This window comes from Giraffa tippelskirchi, chromosome 3 (genome assembly GCF_054371585.1).
Source record: "Giraffa tippelskirchi isolate mGirTip1 chromosome 3, T2T-mGirTip1v1.2.pri, whole genome shotgun sequence".
Lineage (NCBI taxonomy): Eukaryota > Metazoa > Chordata > Mammalia > Artiodactyla > Giraffidae > Giraffa > Giraffa tippelskirchi.
Genome location: NC_137277.1, coordinates 29171387 through 29192213, shown reverse-complemented (window position 1 = coordinate 29192213; position 20827 = coordinate 29171387). Strand labels below are relative to the sequence as shown.

The following is a 20827-nucleotide window of genomic DNA, read 5'->3' as shown; positions in this document are numbered from 1 at the left end:
TTTCTTAAATCGTAGGTGGCTTCCTGGAGACAATGATACGATCTAGGAACTGGCAGAAGGTGCGGTGCTGTTGTGAGGCTTGTGTGTCCCCCTCTGAGGCCCATCCCTGGGTCTGTCTGCCCCTGACCAGCTGGGCCCTTGTCCCCGAACCTCCTGCTTCCTCCTGTACTACCAGAGTCTTAGTTTGAGCCAAAAATCCAGGAGTTCCACTTGGATTCAGCAGCAGCCCAGCCTCGAGTGCTCACTGGCTTTGTGTCCTGGACGGTTGGTTTGCTTGGGAACGATGCAGCGGGGGAGGTCTGTTCCGCCCCCACCTCGCGCCCCACTCAGATGTGCTCACCTCTCTCCACAGGCTCAACACAGTTCCCCTACAACCCCCTGACCATGCGGATGCTCAGCAGCACGCCCCCCGCGCCTGTCGCCTGCGCTCCCACCTCGGCCAACCCGGCTGCCCCACACCAGCCGAGCAGGATCTGGGAGCGGGAGCCGGCCCCGCTGCTGTCCGCGCAGTACGAGACTCTGTCTGACAGTGACGACTGACCTGTGGACAGGGGTCCCAGGGTGGGGGGGCTCCAGTTTCTGGTGGCTTCCTTTCTAACTGCAGGCCCGATGCCTGCCTGCCTAGGATTTTGCCCAGAGACTTTTCTGGAGAGCCTGGACCATGGACGGTGAAGAGACGATGGAAATTCATTTTGGGGTCAAATGAGGGGAAAAGGCTGCCTTGATATAGGCAGTTCCGTGGATTATAGTAATAGTGGAGGATAGACATGTAGAGTTTTTAAAAAGTGGATAATTCCTGTTCTTACATCTGTTTGTAAAGAAACCATGATGTCTCTAATCACTCTGTAAATAGAGGACCTTTTTGCAGTGTTCCCCTCGCTGTAGTATCTGGTGTACTTTATGTTCAATCAGCACATTAACTTGGGGGTGATTTTTTAAAAATCTCTCGTCTACCTTTTTAACCCTTGCCTTCCAAACAACGTCATACAGCCCAGTACCATGGTGTTGGCTGTCACGGGCATTGTACTTCTATCCAATTTTGTCTCCTCTAAGCTCAGACTGGTGATGTTTAAAATCTTGTGGAGATGTTTAGATTTTTAACAGATGCTGCCATAAAATCTGTACATTAATGTATTAGGGTCTAAGGGAGAAACAAAATTCTACCATACTGTAAATTTCTAGGGCAGGCTTTTTTTTTTAATTAGAAGCACTGAAAACACAGTGCTGCATGGGTACTGTTCTAGTTCAGTTTCTAACATTCTAAAGGCTTATTTGAGGTGTACGTACCTCGCTGTTACGCACACTGGTAATTAACCCCACCCTGGGTATTCACCTGCATTTGATGCAGCAAAGCTTTTGGTTTGGAAATAAATCTGACTGCCCTGTCCATAGCTACAGTAGATGATTGTGACTGAAGGCTTTGGTGTCTCAGGTTAGCTGACGTCACTGGCCGAGTTGTTGGAAGGTGACACCTGGTACGGAGCCCCTCAGCCGTGTGCCCTCCTGGGCTTAGGAGAAGCAGACGGTCCTTCCGCTGCATGCTACCCTGTGCTTATACTTTCACTTTGATTCCTTGTGGGCAAGTGTTTGTCATCAAATGTTTTCATTTCACCAAATCTCAAGGAGCAAATAATTTAAAAGACTGGTACTGGAGGACCAGTCTTAATCTTCATTAGTAACTGCTTGTTGAATTAAATTCTTTTCATACACTCAAGCATAGCACTGATGCATCCTTCTGCAGCACACACACAGATGCTAATGTTTTGGGGAAGTGTTTAGAAAGGAGAGGGTCTCTCAGGATGATCAACACTAGGACTTTTTACAGACTCCAAACTAGACCTGAGTTTTTCAACAGAAGTCCTCAAGCCTCTAAAGATAGATAGCAGCTGTCTGACAGCTGGAGGAGGAGACGCCTCCTTTGTAGTGACTGAGACCCTCCCATCCGTTGGCATCTAGTCCCTGTTTAATAGGTGTGGACGCAGGTTCAGTACTTTGCCCTTGTTGTTAAAAAAGCAACAAGGACAGGAACGCTAGCCAATGCCTCTTGAGGCCTGTGGCTGCACCCACATGTAAGTGAGCTCAAATTAAGCTTTGGATGGGTGGTCAGGGCACCACTGCCTGGGTAATTGACCTCTGACTTCAGCCCAGTCAGTGGCTGTTAGTCTTTGCTTTGGGGCCTCAGTGCAGGGAACTGTACAGACAGGCTCTCTGCAAACTCGGACTGTGTCACTGAGGGGGAGAAATTCCTCAGTAAAACTTGCAAAGCAGCGAATACCTCCCTTTCAGCAACTCATGCAGCTGTGAAAAAGGTAAACGCACGCTAGATGCTGAAGGTGAGTAGTTACGACCGGGTTGCACTGAAACTTGAGTTTCTCTGAGTTCTGCTTGATTAAAGGAATTAACCTGGTGAAACAATGAGAAGATACTTACATCAGCAAAATAGAAGATTATTCTAATAGAAGATTCTGATTTGAGCCTAATTCCTGTATTTTTAATTCTAAAGAGTCAATGACTTTATGAGAAACTCAAGACTTCAGTATTGAATACATACAATACTGTCGTGGCATCTCCTGGTTTATTAGGAAGGGATCCTTGTGTACACAGGAGCCAAAGGCACCAGTTTATCCTCCCCACCCCCACACCAGGACTGCAGAACTGCCCCGAGGCAGGGACTACGCTCTTAACACGCCATCCAGGTTAGGCCACTGACCTTCTCCCGGGGCTGAAAGAGTCCAAAGACCCCCACAGGGAGACCGAGAACCAAAACTCCCAAGAGCCAGGGCTGGGGTCCAGGCAGTGCTTCCTCTGTGGCCCCATTCCTGTCAGTACAGCACCTTTGAGTCAGGGGACCTGGCAGCCCTCAGACAACTCTGCCCTGTGACTGGGTCCAGAGGGGTGCATGCTCAGAGGGGAGGGACTGTAGGAATTGTCATTCCGTTTCCTCCTTTTTTCACAGTGGTCTACAACCAGATGCGTACAAAAACATGCAGTCCACTTAGTCCACTTTTATGTATAATCTAAAGGGCACGCTACTACTTCCAAGTGCCCAATTCCCACTTGAAAGCTTCACGTCTGATGCTTTGTGGCAACCAAGATACTACTTTTTTATGCATTAAATCCCACAGTGGTCTTCATGAGATAAGAGTAAGAGAAAGCAACTCACCGTCATGAGATTGGTAGCTCTGGTCTGCCAGGTCTTGATAAAATAAGACATAGCAGCAAATCAATCAACCAAAACCTTATAGTAGAGATGCCCCACCCCAGATGAACGCTGGCCCCTCAACCTGGCACGGTTTAGCACCTCCCCAACCATCCGTTAAAACAGAGCACACCTGACAACGGTCCTTAGACAGTCAAGGGAGGGGGGGTGTGCACAACAGTGAGCACAGCTTGTCCTCCACCAAGGCTGAGTTGAGGGGACGTGCATGTCACAGACAGGATTTAAGCCACTGACTGGGGGCTGCCAGGACTGGAACAGAGGTATCAGTAGTCATGACAAAGGTCTGCTTTTTCTTGCCAGCTCGGCCAGCTCTTCCCTGATGTGCTGCACAGAAGCCTCGTCTCTCTTCAGCTCCGCTCGCCTCAGTGCTTCCCTATAGGTCTCTTCTGCTTGTGCGTACAGTTCTGCAACAGCCCGAGAGAAGGGAGAAAATGCATGTTTCATCGTGATTCTGAAACATTCTGAAGAGAAAGCACGTGTGACGGGACAGCTCTAGTTCATGGTGTGAGACAAGCTATGACCCTGGGACGCCCGGACCTCAGGGAGCCCTTCCCTGATGGAGGTTCGGGTAAGGGACCTGTCACTGCAGGTTTCTGAGCAGAGGGCAGAGCTTCGTGAGGACACATCGAGCTGTCCACATGCCAACAAGGAGGTGCCTGTGGAGCACTCCAGAAACAAGGGACCATGGCCTCACTCACTGCCTGCCCTCAGCCCACCACCCAGGTTCCCGACCCACTGATGGGCACCCCGCACCCCGCACCTCTGTGCACCAGGACCGCAGCCAGATTGCTGAGCAGCACATGCAGTTCAGGGTGTTCCACCTGCCTCGCCAGGTCTGATGCCCTCTGTGCGTGAACACAGGCCTCGTCAGTGCGGCCCTGTGTGTCCAGGGTAGTGGCCAGGTCATTCAGCAGCACGATGGTCTACACGGAAGAAAACAGCTGCTGCTTGCAGACGAAGATTCACTGGAGAAGGGAACAGCTATCCACTCCAGTATTCTTGGGCTTCCCTGGTGGCTCAGCTGGTAAAAGAATCTGCCTGCAGTGCAGGAGACCTGGGTTCAATCCCTGGGTGGGAAGATCCCCTGAAGAAGGGAACGGCTACCCACTCTAGTATTCTGGCCTGGAGAATTCCATGGACTTGTCCATGGGATTGCAAAGAGTCAGACACGACTGAGCAACTTTTCACTTTCCACAGCCCTAGTGTCTGGTGCTCTGTGGATGCCCTGAAGGGCTGTCTTTCCTAGCGGTGCCCCTTGGGGGTCAGGTGTCAGCCTCTGTAAGTCAGGCGCATTTATCATTCATACTGCACAGCAGCAGTCTGACCCTCTGGAAAATGATACAAACCTGGAAACTAGGTAGCAGGATGAATATTGCTTATTAAGTTAATTGTCAAAAATGCAGCAGCAAATAAACATAGCAAAAAGTAGTGACAGGATGTGACCCATCCGTCCTATGGCAAACCAGTGCTCACAGAGACCTCTGGGCAGACCTAGTACCTCCCTGGCAGCCTAAAACGGAGGGCGGGAGGAGGGATGCAGCAGAGTCTATCCACATTTGCTCTTCTGGATTCTGAAACCTTCGTCTTAGATGCCTGCTGTTTTTAGACGCCCCCCCTTACCTGTGGGTGTCTTTCTCCGAGTATTTCCTCAGAAATCTGCAGAGCTTTCTCATACATCCTCTGTGCCTGAGATGGCTGCTGGGAGAAGAGCAGGTAGCGCGCATAGGTGTCCAGACACATGCCCAGAAGGAGCCGTGTGTTGGCCTTGTCGTCCGCTGAGAAGGAAACGCGAGCAATGCTGGGTGCAACGAGCACAACCAGAAGTGGGGGCAGAGATGGGGCCAAGTGCCCTGAACACTGTCACTAAACAAGCCCTCCTGACCTATACTTTTACACAAGGTGATTAACATCTACACTGGCTCTTGGACCCAAGTGTGTGTTGGGAAGGGGGGATTCGCCAAACCAACAAGTAGATGTATCCAAGAATTCAACTCACCTGACACCACCTACCCAGAAAGAAAGTCCCCAGGTAACCCCAGACACCGGTCCAGGGTGTCACCTGGAGATCAGAGGTTCCCAGGACGCCTCCACTCGGGTTCAATCAGTTTGCTAGGGTGGCTCACAGATCACCCGTTTCTATAAGGATACAACTCAGGAACAGGGGAGGTGTGGGGCAGGGGCTTCCCGCTCTCTCCAGGTGCCACTGTCCCTGCACCCTCTAGAAGAGCCCCAAGCCCCACCCTCCGGGGTGTTGATGGTGGTGTCTTTATTAAGGCGCTGGCAACTGAGTCACCTTCCACCCCAGTCAGGGGAAAAACTGAAGGCTCCAACCCTCCAACCACATGGTTGGCTCCACTGGCAATCAGCACCTGTGCTTTAACAATAAGCTAAATCACACTCCACACTTAGGAAATTTGAAGGATCTGGGGGGTCCTGAGGCAGGAACTATGATGAACAAAGACCAATGTATGAGACATTTTCATCATCTGAATGACCCAATAGATATTTCTTGTAAGTCACAATTATTGTAACATACGTAATGAACCTTTCCATACCTTTTGAGTCCACAAATAGATTAAAACAGTATTTTTAGTTTGAAACTAATATTATCTAGCATGAACCAGGTGAAGATAAATGCTTAGAATGACAACAAAAAGCCTAGGGCCAATAAAATTTTCTGGTATGAAAACAGCACTACAGAAAGGCACCGGAGAACATTCAGAATCCTAGGATGGAACGTCACAACCCAATTTAAAGAACAGCTAACCTATTTTTTGAAGAACAGTAATAAAGGCTGCAATGTATGGCAGCTTCCAACATTCCATGTCTGAACAAGAGGAGCCAGACAGCAGGGCTGGGACCAGCAGCTAACAGCAGTCAGCCAAGTAAAGGCCACGCAGCCACGACACAGATAGCACGAAAGTGGTGGTGAGCCGGCGGAAGGACACTGTGCTGACAGCTCAGCGGAGGGGATGTTCACACGAAGGAGATGTTCACACGAAGGACTCAGGTTCCCTCGGATAACCTCCCGGAGCACGATTACTAGACGCCCATGAAGGGGTTCAGACGGGTCTGTTTACCAACAAAGGGATCACCACACTGAACACAAGCCTTCCGTTTTAAACGGCGCATAGACTTTAAAGATGACGATGTTGCCAAATAACCATATGATCAGTTACTGAGGGGACAGTTTAAATAAAACAATGCAAATAAAGTATCTATAAAAATAATCTCAGAAGGTAAAAGTGAAAATAAAACTTTTCTTCTAGTAAAAATCCAAAGTTCTTACTCTAACCTAGTTCTATATAAAAGGTAAATGATAATCATTTTATTTTAAAACCAAATTAGGAGTAATTTTGAATAGATCACCTTACAAATTTTAAATTATTTTTAAACAAAAAGCACATATAAATTTATGGATAAATATAACCAATATAAAAAAAGCAAAACATAAGATGGTACCAAATAAATATCACTTAAGATACCATTTTTCTGTATTAAAAGGAAATGCTGAAATAAAAACACATCTCACTAGGAGCACTCTTTAAATACTGAGCAAAAAGCTTGTAAAATTAGCAGTTTAAGAGCCACACTATTGGGAGGTAACGGCATGGAGAAAGGCACAGGCAGAGAAGCTCTGCGCCCTCCCCAGGTACTGACACAGGCCCAAGGTGAAAGAAGATTCACAACCCCTACAGACACTAAAATCTGCATTCCTGGAGAACAAGACAAAGATGGTTACCATATACCAAAGCTATCACAAAATAATGTGTACATTATTCCAGTTCTGAAAACGGTTTCAAAAATGACTGCTGACTCATTACTGGAACATGTGCTTTCTCTTTAAATATTTCTACATTAAAAAAAGTATACTCTTTGTATACTTTAAAATTAGAATATATGTTCATTACTGTAACTCAAATGTATAAGAATAAAGTGACAAGTAATCCTAGTGGAAAATTATTACCCCTGATACCAGTAATGGTAATTAAACTAGAATGGCAGAAAAGATAGTAAAGCTTTTTAGAAGGAATTAACTGATGAGGTAAATTTTAGCTGTTAATATTTCATTATTAAGAAAATACATTTTAAATTCACAGTACATTCTAACCATAGTAACATAAAAAAGTTTTTTAACATACATCTCTCAATATAGGACCAAGGGAGAAATAAAGACTCCATAGACCATCAGCACACTGCTAAGTTCATACCTCAGTAAAGTACCCGAGTTCCTTTTTCTAATAATAATTAAAACATGCTTCTTTGAAATACCAATATAAACAAACACCACTAGAAGTCACACACCAAAAAAACCCTACTCACAGCTGAGAAACCGCTGCCCCCAAAGGGCTATTCGAATCTGAGGGGAGGGCAGTGTATTTATCTCTTCAGACTTTTAATTATAAATAATTCTTTATCACAAATCATTCCTAGGAGAAAAAGATGAGGTAACCTAAAATCAGTCTATGAAAAAGATTCACCACAGAAATCTTTAGTCAAAATATAAGCAAATTGAATTTTCAAATGTACTAAGGATAAAGGCACCAAGCAGCTTTTATTCCAGGAATGCTGAGAATGACTCGGTGTACTTAATGTATCTGTGTACCAAATCAGGCTTGCATAAATGCAGATTCTCCATCAGTGAGAAGAGCATCTCTGATTTGGGAGAACTCGAGCACAGGCACCCAGCTCCCCCACCCCCAGAAATAATAATCTGGGAGGGGCTACAGGGTCTTTGAAGCTAAAGGCATTTGCTGCTCATGCTCCAGGAACATCCTCGACCTTCTGCCAGGCTGCATCTCATCATCTGACTGACTAATTACCTTGGCGCTTCCCGAGACCACTAATGGTACCAGTGGAAGGAGTTTTGGTTCCAGTAACATGACAGATAATCTGAAAACCCTTCTGCTTCAAATATTAGATAAATCATAACACATACCTTTTTACCTGCACAGCTGAGCTCCTGAGAGAAGGAAATCCTGAGGGCCAGCAATTACGAAGGAGCTAAAACCCAAAGGGGAGAGCGTGAAGCAGGGCCCAGTTCTGGCTGGTTGTGTGGTGGCCTGAGTGTCTCTGAATGCAGAACTGGGTTCTTCATCTCACACAGGACACAGAAGTAAATCTGAACTCCCTATAAAGCCAGGATGACCCCAGAGGCTACAGGGGGACAAGGACCACATGGAAACCCATCACAGACACCCCCCACCCCACCTCACCCCACCATGCTCGATTTGATGTCTAAATCCGAGCCATCCCTTCCAGGCTCGGACCTGAGAGCCTGGAAAAACAAAGCCAGGCTGGAGACTCATTTCTCAAAGCCGCTGAAGAGTCTGTAACCCTGAGTATGTAAGCACGGAGACACAGCTCAGGTGGGAATCAGAGGATGGCAAGAGGAGGCCTCGCCTGAAGACAACTGAGTGACCCCGGCTGGAACTCTTCCTCAGAGGTCAGGGGCTCCACCTACGAACCCTGCGCCGGCCCCTCTAGTCCCCATCCCTGGGCTTACACCCCCATTCTTCAGCCATCTTCAGATACGCAACCACTTCAGTGGATGTTCGCTGTGTTCTTCCTCCACTAGAAACGGACGCAACACCGACCAGGTGTTTCTTACAGCTGTATCTAATAATGTGCATCCCCGTGTTTCCTGACTGGTTGAATGAACAAAAGAGAAACAAGAAGGTATGAACTCAACACGGGAGCTATGATGACACCAAACATTAATTTTACCTAGGGAAGTCACAGCAGCAGGACGTGATCTCTGGAAGCTCAACACAGAGGTGTCATTACACACCAGTGAGAAAGAGACTCACTAATAAAACAGCCCTGAGTTAAAACCCAATCCGGGGGAGGAAAACATAACAGCATCACCTCACACCACAGTAAAAACAAATTTCAGGTAACTGAAGACTCAGTGGAAAAGAACCAAGTACTTATTTACTTGTGGATTATTAGCATGTAATTGTTTTCCTCTGGATTGTTGTTGATTCCTCATTGCATGGAGTATCAAAGAATTATTATGAAGCTCCATTAGGAAAAGATAAAAAGAAAAATGGCAAAATTTACCTCTGAGGTCTGTACACAAGATCCCATTATGACACACAAGGTTTTAACATCCTAACACTGGTATTCTCTAATTTTTCAATCATTTTGCAGGTATCTGGACACCTAACCACTGTCACAAGCGATGTGTGGCGATCATGGTTTCCAAACAGCGTCACTTTTGGCTATTGATATTTTGACAGATAATTTCTGTGAATTATAGAGTGTTTAACTTAGATTTAGTTAGATGCCCATTAAATGTCCACCTCCCCTCCAACCCCAGCTGTTAACAACCAAACTATCTGCAGAAGGGGCCAGGTGGAAGCCAAGTCTTTAGAACTATTTTTCTGACCTTAAAAAGTGAAGGATTTTATTAAACAAGACTCAGCACAAACCATAAAGGAAAATACCAAAAGATTCTGCAATCTGTCAAATGCCCTAAAGTGAAAAGACAAGACCACAAAGAGAGAATGTAACCAACAAAATAGATGCTCAAAAAAAAGGGGGGGGCGGGGCGGTGGGGTGCTTAAATACATTAAGAACTATTTACAAATCATTGAGGAAAAAAGAAAAACACCCTTCAAAAAATTAGGGAAAAATCTTTAAATGAAATATAGCGCAATAAGAATGCCAACACATTGCTGATGAAAATATAAAGTGGTAAAAGCACACTGATAAGCATTTGGTAATGTCTAGTGTATGCAGGCCAGCAGTCCCACTCCTCGGTACGCCCCTGGGGAACAGCCTGGCATGTGCACAGAGACACAGGTCCCAGCATTACTCCCACAGCTAGAGAGGCAGGACCTCCATGTCCACCAATGGGCGAAGTGAGTACATGCCCACAGCAGGGTATCAGGGCTTCCACCAGCCTGCATCTCTCCTCTGGAGGATGGAAAAAAGGCGAACTCCCCCCCCCACCATCCCCAACCAGGGACTAATCACAGGAAGTCACCTCTTCTGAACAGACACACAGCGTGACAAGCAAACAGGGCCTTTGTGTGAAAAATAACATATTTTAAGTATCAATGTGGATAAAGCTCAGCAATGAGTGAAGAAATAAACTGCAGAAACAACTGTACAGTAAGATACTGTTCATATAAAGTTTAAAAACATTTTAGTCCCATAGGTTACTGACGTATATAAGTATAATAAACAGGCAGAAGAATCATAAACACCAAAACCAAATTCAGGATTACAGTTACATCAAGCAGGAGTACCAAGGGGTTTAAACTGCCCCCAGCCCCGCAAACCATCATCTGAAGCACATATGGTAAAATATTGGGTTGGCCAAAAAGTTTGCTCAGGTTTTTCTGTAAGATAGTATGACAAAACCGAACGAACTTTTTGGCCAACCCAATACTTAAGACTTGCCAAAGCTCAGGGGAAAGCATATAGGTATCTATTAAAGTTTCCACTATTTTTGCTTAAAATCTTTAAGAAGAAGAAGAAAAGTACTATACTGACTTTTCTAGATAAGTAATACAGAATACACAGTGGAAACATTTCCAAAATACAGACAAGAAAACAGAGATGATATATTTATAGAATCGAGAAAAGACTCCCCTGGTGGTCCAGAGGATAGGAATCCACCTGCCGATGCCCTGGTCTGGGAACTAAGATCCCACATGCCTCAGGGCAACTTAGAGCCCATGTACAAGAGAAGCCTGAGCACTGCCCACAGCGACTAGATAGAGCCCACACGCAGCAATTAGGCCAAAGAAAAAACAGAGATTCACCAAAGACCAGGCATGATTCAGAGAGACCAACCCCTAACCTTATGCTAAAGAGATTCCAATGTCTACAAAGTAACCAGGCAGGAGAAAACAGATTATTTACAAAAGAAGGTGAATAAGTTGGCTTTGGAATTCTCTGCAGAAAAATCCCACCAGATGCAAAATTCCAGATTGCAGAGAACAATTGGGGAAAAGTAGCAAAATTTTATTACATTGTAGTCATCTCATCTTACACAGGAAACTAAAAATATGGAATTTTTTTCTGAGTCAAATACATCTTGAAGAAATTTTTAGGTTGTTCTTAGCAGAACTAAGAACCATATTATGTGCCTTCCTTCCAAAATATAAAAAGAGGTTTAGTGAGGAAACCAAACCTTTAAGAGGGACTTGAACACAAATAACAAAAATGGAAAGCTTTTAACGCAAAAATTTAGACCAAATATCACTTTCAATTCTAGATTTAAATAGGTTTTATTATCACAAGGCAACAATACTCAGATTAGGTAAAAAAAAAAAAAAAAAAAAATCCAAACACAGCCTTCTACAAAAGACATACTGAGGGAAGCCCTGGTGGTCTGGTGGTTTTAAGAATTGGCTGCCAATTCAGGGAAAACGGATTCCATCCCTGGTCCAGAAAGATCCCACATGCCACAGGGAACTAAGTCCACGGGTCACAACCACTGAGCCCTCGCTCTCGAGTCCACGAGTTGCAACTACTGACCCCTCACACCTAGAGCCAGTGCTCCACAAGAGAAGCCACCACAATGAGAAGTCCACGTACCGAAGAAGAGTAGCCTCGCAACTAGAGAAATGCCCTTGCAGCAAGGAAGACGTAGCAAAGCCAAAAAAAAAATACTGAAAACAAAATGACTCAAATTTTAAGAGTAAGATATAGTCAACCATGTAAAACTAAAATTTGTGACAAATACCTTAAGTAGGACAAAAAAGAATCACTTTTCTGATGAAAGGATAATTCATAATGAAGCTATGTATATATATATCATCTGGGACTCTAAACAGCATATATAAAGAAAAAAATCACAGAAACAAAAATACTGTCTACAACTACACAATGTTAGCAAGGGTACAGAACCCTGAACACTATAAACCAACTAAACTCGACAAACATCTACAGAGTACGCCTCCTCTCAAATGCACATGCAACACTCCCAGATAAATCATGCTGTTGCTGTTTAGTTGCTCAGTTGTGTCCGACTCTTTGCAACCCCATGGACTCTTCTGTCCATGGGATTCTCCAGGCAAAAATACCGGAGTGGATTGCCATTCCCTTCTCCAAGGGATCTTCCCAACCCAGGAATCGACAAACTCTTGTCTTCCGTGTCTCTTGCATTAGCAGAATTCTTTACCACTGAGCCACCAGGGAAGCCTGGATAAACCACGTACCAGGCCATGAAACAAATCTCGATCTTGATAAAATGTGAAAGGACTGAAATCATACAAAGCATGTTTTCTGATCATAATGGAACAAACCTAAAAATCAACAGAAGGAAATTTCGGAAATTCACAAATACATAGAGATTAATCAACACTCTCCAAAATATCCAAGAGATCCAAGAAGAAATCACAAGAAAAGTTAGAAAATATTTTGAGATACATGAAAATAAAAATACAACACACCAAAATTCATGGGATGCAGCTAACATAATAGAGGAACATTTTTAGTTGTAAATGGCTACATTAAAAAAGAAAGGTCTTGGGAAGCAGACTCAAAAGGATATATATATATATATCCTTTTGAGTCTGCTTTCTGCCGTACATCATCGCTAATCATATATATATGATTAGCGATGATGTACGGCAGAAACCACATTATAAAGTAATTATCTTGCAATTAAAAAAAAACCTTAAATCAACAACCTAATCCTCTACCTAAGAAACTAGAAAAAGAGCAAAATAAACCTATGGCAAGCAGAAGAGATATAAAAGATTAGAGTGGAAACAAATGAGGTAGAAAACAAACAAAAAAAATCAGAGAAAATGAAACCAAAAGTTGGCTCTTTGACAAGGTCAACAAAACTGACAAAAACTAAAAAGAAACACGTATAAAGTAGTCAGGAAGGTCCTTCGTACCTCAAAGGGGTAAACATAACACAGAAGAGCTAAACCACTTAACTGACAGATTAACAAACTCTCTGATAGTCCCTGATGAGCCCCGGCCACAATGCTAGAGCATCTCACCCCCCACAACAACTCCACAAGGACGGCTCTCCCGTCATTTCTATGGACAAGGTCCCACTGCTGTTCTAAGTGGAGAAGCCAGAATTCCAACCTGGCTCAACTGTAAGCATTCATGAAATCAAATATGCCACCAGAAATAGCCCAACTTTCCAGAAATGTTTTACTTAAAATATGAAAATCTGGGGAAGGAATATGATCTTGAATACATAACAGAATATTGTTAAGCTATGCGTTATAAATATAATTCCTAAGAAAATTTCTTCCAGGAAAATACAGAAAAAAAAATTATAAAATTCTTTCATCCATGCATTCACTTACTCAACAGATATTTATTTAAGCTATGTTATTGATACTGTCCCAGGTACTGAAAGCAACTCAAGAAAACAGAACCTTAAATGCGTAAGGAACCAAGGAAGGAAGAAAAAAGGGTGCCAGAGAATAACTAACTAAAGGAGATCTGACCCAGATGGTTTCACAGATCCTAAAACTTCCAAGGACTAGGTCACTCCATGTAATGCCTCACACCTATTCCAGGAAACACAGAGAACATGCCAACTCATTTTGTCACATTAATACAATCCTGTGATGACAAGCTCGAGAAATCAACTACAGATCTCACAAGAGAAAACAAATGCAAATGTCTAAATAAAATATCAGCATTAATTATCCAGCAGTACACTGAACAATTTACTAGCAAGCCTGATACAGTAAATATACTCATGCAGTTTGACACCAAATTAGATTTAAGACAAAGTTGTCCAGCACTGCTGTTACTTAACATTCTGAGACTATATGGCCAATGAACTAAATTTAACAAGGGCGGGGGGGAGTAAGGACACAGAAATAGAACTATGACTTCCCAAATAGTTAATTCTGTATCTGGAAATAGTGTGAATATCAACTGAAACCAAACAGTTTAGTAAAGTGTCCACCGAGAACCAGATGTGACAGAACAGCATCACGTCTGTGAAGAAAGCAGCCCAAAGCCCTGAGTGGGAGGGCGTGTCCAGACTGACTTCTGCCAGCAGGGATGCCATTCATTCGTGTGAGGAACCACTCTCTCAAGTGATTCAAGAAGAGGGATTCTGAACCCTGTCAGGAATGGATCCTGACCAGTTTTAGCCAATCATGGTAATCCCCCCCTTTGGTTTGCCAAGTACTGGGTTAGAAATGCCACATGACCCACCGCAGCCAAAAGGAGTAAGGGTAAATCCCCAGGGGTGGGGAGAGATTCCAGCAGAGACAACCTGGCCTCTAAGAGAAACATCAGAGGAGTCTCCCTTTTCCTCTGGATGCTGCCCTTTCTGGGTGAGATTCCTGGGACCTGACAGTCACTTTTCACCCACAAGGCAAGCCCGAGGAGAAAGCCAGGACACTGAGAATGTCAGCGAGGGGTGGTGGGAAGAGCCCCCTTGGCTGAACTGCCAGACACATAATAGTATCCTCACTATTTAACTCAATTTAGTTGAAGTTTTTTTGCTGTTTGCAATCAAATGCTAACTTATTCAGATGGCAGTCTCCCCAAACTAGTATCTTAAAATTCAGTCTCGGGCTTCCCTTGTGGCTCGGTGGTAAGGAATCCGCCTGCCAATGCAGGGGACATGGGTTCAATCCCTGGGGCAGGAAGATCCCACATGCTGCGGGACTGAGCCCATGCACCGCAAATACTGGGCTGTGCTCTAGAGCCTGGAAGCCACAATTGCTGAGCCCATGTGCCAAACTACTGAAGCCCTACCAAAGCCCAAATGCTCTAGAGCCCAGGCTCTGGAACTAGAGAAGCCACCACAATGAGAAGCCAGTGTATTGCAACTAGAGAAAAGCCCACGTAGCGATGAAAACCCAGCATACCTGAATACGTAAGTAAAAAAAAAAAAAAAAATTCAGTCTCAAAGCACTTTGGGAACCTGACAAAATGATCTAAAATTCATGTGAAAATTAAGGGAAAAACCAAATGGGAGGACTTCCCCTGTGGTTCAGTGGTTGAGAGTTCATCCAGTGGTTGAGAGTCCGTCTGCCAATGTGGGTGACATGGGTTCAATCCCTAGTCCGGGAGGCTCCCACATGCTGTAGAGCAACTAAGCTCATTCGCCACAACTATTAAAAGCCTGTGCTCCAGAGCCCAGGAGCCCCAACTATTGGGCCCACGTGCCTAGAGCTGAGCTTCCCAACAAGAGAAGCCACTGCAATGAGAAGCCTGTGTACTGCAACAAAGAGTAGCTAGCGCCCACTTGCCGAAACTAGAGAAAAGCCTGCACAGCAATAAAGAACCAGCACAGTCGAAAATCAATGAAATTATTTTTAAAAGGATAATGCTTAACACTTTCTTAGTACCTAGTACGCATTAGTACACACTGTCCTAAGTGCTTTATGTGTATTAACTTGTTCAATTCTTTTAACAGTCCCAAGAGAAAGTATTACTCTTAATTCCATTCTGAGGATTAAAAATAGAGATTTGACCAAAGTCACACAGCAAATACATTAACAGAATCAGAAAATGTCAATTAATACAGTCCTTTCTAGAGCAATCATGCAGTATTCATCAACAACCTTGAGATGTGCCGACCGACCTGCAATGTCAGTGCAAAATCCACCCCGAAGAGCCAGCTCTGAACACTGACTTACGTTCAGTAGTGGAAGGCTGGGCCACCCCGCCTGGACTGGATCCACAGTTACTCCACTCCCTCCACTCACACACAAGAGCCCCAGAAGAGATCGAGAGGAAAGGGATCTGGAGTAAAGCAAGCAGCCCAGTTATAAGAATTTGCCATATTCATAAAAAACAGGTAACAGAGGTGGGAGGGAGGTTCAAGGTGGTGGTTGTAGGAGGGACATGTGTACACCTGTGGCTGATTCATGTTGATGGATGGCAGAAACCAGCACAATATTGTAATTATTTTCCAATTAAAAATCAAGAACACATGTAAACCCATGGCTGATTCATGTCAATGTATGGCAAAAACTATTACAATATTGTAAAGTAATTAGCCCCCAACTAAAATAAATAAACTTATATAAAAAAAAAATCAAGAACAAAAACACGTAGCAAATCCAGTCACCTACTGGCTTCAGAGGAAAACAAAGGTTGTATACAGAAGAAACTATATTTTATAGCCCTGTTACTTGGCTCAGCAGTTAACGCGATTATATTGTATTCATAGTGTGCACACCTCAAATCTGTGATAAACCTTCACTTCCAAGCCACTAGATTCTAAAACTAAATTAAGAAATAATAATTTTATGTTATTTAGAAATAAAATATCGGAAGAAATTGGTTAAGTCAAAAATGACTAGGAACAAGTGGAGCAAAGAAAATGCAGTTTATTTTGAAATTGCTGTTTTTAAATTAAGTTGTAATATTCTTTGACTTTTTATATTATTCAGGTAATATTAGAAAGTAATTTTTAAAAGAAAAATATTCAGAAAAGCACAAATAAAATATAAATCCCCCATAAAGCCTACCAGCCATAGATAGATAGATTTTGGTATCATTTCAGCCTGTGTTCTATACTTACATTTAATCTCTGTATTGTAAAACATTAGACTGCTCCTAACTATATTGTTTTCACTTATTTGTTAGGGCATTTCCTCAGTAATTAAAAAACAAGTTTTGATCTGAAGTAATATATTCCTGGGATAAAGTTAGTTATGTCAACTGAAAGCACATGAATTTGATAATGGATTTGCTTTGTTTAAAACTGAGGGAATGTATTTCCTGAGAAAAAGATAAATCACATTTACAAGAGAAATTAATTTGCTCTGACAAGACTCAACTAGAAAATAGGTGCTTTCCCCATATACTACATTTTTTTTAAAAAGTCAGGTTACAAAGTATAATAGTGTATGTACAGTGTGATCCCTAACTTGCTTGCTAAAATGTAAACAGCAGTGGGCAAAACAAACCTAGAAAGACATACACCAAAAAATAAATAAGAATTCTTGGTATGATTGTAAGTGATCTTTATTTTCTTCTTAATGCTGTTTGAAATTTTATTCTGTGAAATGAAAATACCTCCTTTAGTATCAATAAACAAGAAATGTCATAACCATCAGCGATTTCTAGTCTCTGAATGTGAATGAAGGCTCCCCAAACCGCAGATGCTGCCACCTCCCCATGGTGACTGTTGAGGGGAGGGGGTGATGCAAGGAAACAGGATTGGCCCCAGGTAGCTGAGGTGCATATGAAAGGAATGAATTCAGTGAGCCCAGAGGTTTGCATCTTTCTGTGCTAAATTTTGCATGCTCAATTCTGTGGGGATGAGAAGACACCTGGAAATACCCACCCAGGGTCTAAATACTGGGTAGAGCTTGGTTGGAAGATCCTGAGAGAATTCCCACCCAGGAGAAAGGCACAGGTTGGGGCAGGCTCAGTTTTTGCCAAGAAATATCCAGGGCTTGGCTGAAAGACACCGAGGTGGCTCAATTGTAGAAAGACGTAAGGAACGGAGCTCAGACTTGCAAGTACCTAGTTAATTGGACACATTAAATCCCATCCTAAATATCGAAAAGTGTAAGTCACTCAGTCGTGTCCGACTCTTTGTGACCCCAGAGACTGTACAGTCCATGGAATTCTCCAGGCCAGAATACTGGAGTGGATAGACTTTCCCTTCTCCAAGGGATCTTCCCAACCCAGGTCTCTCACATTGCAGGCGGTTTCTTCACCAGCTGAGCCACTGAGGGGGCTCTTTAATATGTACGCAGTTAAAAAATGAAGGCTGGCTTCACACACACAAATAACAATCTGGCGACCAACTCTGCAGGCTAACCATGCTTCCCTTATAGACAGGCTGGAGAGCGTGTCAGTCGCTCAGTCACGTTGGAAACTTTGTGACCCCGTGGACTAGGGCCTGCCAGGCTCCTCTGTCCATGGGGATTCTCTAGGCAAGAATACTGGAGTGGGTAGCCTATTCCTTCTCCAGGGGATCTTCCTGACCTAGGAATTGAACCGGGGTTTCCGGCATTGCAGGCTTCCCTGATAGCTCTGTTGGTAAAGAATCAGGCTGCAATGCGGGAGACATGGGGTCGTAAAGAGTTGGACACAACTGAGCGACTTTCACTTTCATTCCTGCATTGCAGATGGATTCTTTACCAACTGAGCTACCAGGGAAGCCCTACAAATGCTAATAAAAGCAATTAAGAATATCAACAAAAAAAACAGAGGCGGGGAGGTCTAATTATTATTTCAACGCGGTAAAATATTTTTTCTTTTTAAAAGGAGTTACGTCAAATGAATAAGAAGTCCTTTGGATGGTTATTTAAAATGGGATAAATAAAACAGACATATATGCCTTTTACCCAGAGCCTTTTACATTAAAGTAGGTAAAATAGACAGGGAACAAAAAGAAAAAGCCTTCTAAATTCTCCTGTAAGACAAAAACTTGTTGACTGGATACTGATAAAAACTTAAGTTAAAGGTATAGAAGCTGGCACAATTTATAGATAAATATTAGTTCAGTCGCTCATTCGTGTCCAACTCTTGGCGACCCCATGGACTGCAGCACGCCAGGCTTCCCTGTCCATCACCAACTCCCGGAGCTTGCTCAAACTCACGTCCATCGAGTCGATAAAAATGTATGTAAGTTGCTATATTTAAATGGGCTTTATATAAGGTGGTTAAAGCTCTTATTTAATTATACTGTGGGATATAAACAAGGCATATAGATTGCCACTAAGGAAATATTAACTAAACGCACTGAGGAAACTACTAGTTACCTGAGTGACACAAAATAAGTAAACTGGGAACTAACATGCAAGGGCTAATTTTTTAAAAGTGATTTTGCTTTGGTTTAATTTATAAACTCAGAAAGGTCTTTGCTAAATGCCTTATAACATCAGCTCAGTTCAGTTTAGTCGCTCAGTCATGTCCGACTCTTTGTGACCCCATGAATCGCAGCACGCCAGGCCTCCCTGTCCATCATCAACTCCCGGAGTACACCCAAACTCATGTCCATCGAGTCAGTGATGCCTTCCAGCCATCTCATCCTCTGTTATCCCCTTCTCCTCCTGCCCCCAATCCTTCCCAGCATCAGGGTCTTTTCCAATGAGTCAACTCTTCTCATGAGGTGGCCAAAGTATTGGAGTTTCAGCTTCAACATCAGTCCTTCCAATGAACACCCAGGACTGATCTCCTTTAGGATGGACTGGCTGGATCTCCTTGCAGTCCAAGGGACTCTCAGGAGTCTTCTCCAACACCACAGTTCAAAACCACCAATTCTTTGGCGCTCAGCTTTCTTCACAGTCCAACTCTCACATCCATACATGACCACTGGAAAAACCATAGCCTTGACTAGACGGACCTTTGTTGGCAAAGTAATGTCTCTGCTTTTTAATATGCTATCTAGGTTGGTCATAACTTTCCTTCCAAGGAGTAAGCGTCTTTTAATTTCATGGCTGCAGTCACCATCTGCAGTGATTTTGGAGCCCAAAAAAATGAAGTCTGACACTGTTTCCCAATCTATTATAACACAGAAATTCGTAAATTACATTTCAGTTTGATAAAAATCCTGCCACTGATTTTAGTAACTTTAGGCAACAAAATCATCTTTTAAAAAACTAACCAACTGCCTTTTGTCTTGCAAATGTCTAAACCAGAATATGAATACAGGCCTCAAGGAGCTGAGACTAAGCCCAAATAAGCAGGCACAACCTGAGAAATCAAGAAAAAAAAAAGTGGCAGTTTTAAATCTAAACTGCTGAAAATGTTCCCTCAGCAAACTCTTACAGAGATTAAGCCTTAATTATGTAAACAAGCAACTTTAAGGTATTCCAACTGTTTGTTAGCCAGTAAGTTTATATTGTAATACCTGGTAAAGCCATGAGATCTCTATAGTTTATGTCTGTATACACATCATAACATACAAGATGCCTCTACTTCTAAAAGGTATTATTAGAACAGGATTTATAAAGAGCTCTACTTAGTTTTAATAAAAAGTGCCTACATTTAAAGAAAACTGGCCAAGATGATTTTCAGGTTCACATGAACTGGGAAATAGTCAATATTAAGTTGATATCTGACATTAATGTTTAAGTTTGTGGATCTAAACTAATAAAGATATCATTAAGAACCATCATTAAGAAGCGGTAGCAAGAACACATAGAAGAAACCACACAGAAAAGGTCTTAATGACCCGGATAACCACGATGGTGTGATCACTCACCTAGAGTCAGACATCCTGGAATGTGAAGTCAAGTGGGCCTTAGGAAGCATCACTACGAACAAAGCTAGTGGAGGTGATGGAATTTCAGCTGAGCTATTTCAAATCCTAAAAGATGATGATGCTGTTAAAGTGCTACACTCAACATGCCAGCAAACTTGGAAAACTCAGCAGTGGCCACAGGACTGGAAAAGGTCAGCTTTCATTCCAACCCCAGAAAAGGGCAATGCCAAAGAGTGTTCAAACTACCACACAACTGCAGTCATTTCACATGCTAGCGTTTTTAGTAACACTAAAAATTCTCCAAGCTAGGCTTCAACAGTACATGAACTGAAAACTTTCAGTTGTACAAACTGAATTTAGAAAAAGCAGAGGAACCAGGGATAAAACTGCCAACACATGATGGATCATTAAAAAAGCAAGGGAATTCCAGAAAAACATCTACTAATTCACTGACTACACTAAAGCCTTTGACTGTGTGATCA

General features: G+C 43.2%; 2 protein-coding genes across 57 annotated transcripts in view; one reads left to right on the top strand and one right to left on the bottom strand.

Moving 5' to 3' along the window:
- NCOR1 (nuclear receptor corepressor 1) overlaps nt 1-872 on the top strand; it is a 110855-nt gene extending 109983 nt beyond the window's left edge. For all 50 annotated transcript variants that reach the window (XR_014080475.1, XR_014080479.1, XR_014080477.1 and 47 more), the window contains one exon: nt 353-872. Coding sequence is in view for 39 of the 50 variants with exons in the window: in XM_081583718.1 (XP_081439844.1) it covers nt 353-540 (188 nt within the window). In the remaining 11 variants the exon portion in view is untranslated. The remainder of the gene's footprint in view (nt 1-352) is intronic.
- A 1684-nt stretch (nt 873-2556) lies between these two features.
- TTC19 (tetratricopeptide repeat domain 19) overlaps nt 2557-20827 on the bottom strand; it is a 29232-nt gene continuing 10961 nt past the window's right edge. For 6 of the 7 annotated variants that reach the window (XM_081583751.1, XM_081583754.1, XM_081583757.1 and 3 more), the window contains 3 exons: nt 4841-4995; nt 3981-4143; nt 2557-3624 (listed from right to left, as the gene is read on the bottom strand). In XM_081583751.1, coding sequence (XP_081439877.1) covers nt 3491-3624; nt 3981-4143; nt 4841-4995 — 452 coding nt within the window. In that variant the 3' untranslated portion in view covers nt 2557-3490. The remainder of the gene's footprint in view (nt 3625-3980; nt 4144-4840; nt 4996-20827) is intronic. The other variant, XM_081583756.1, reaches the window with a different exon arrangement.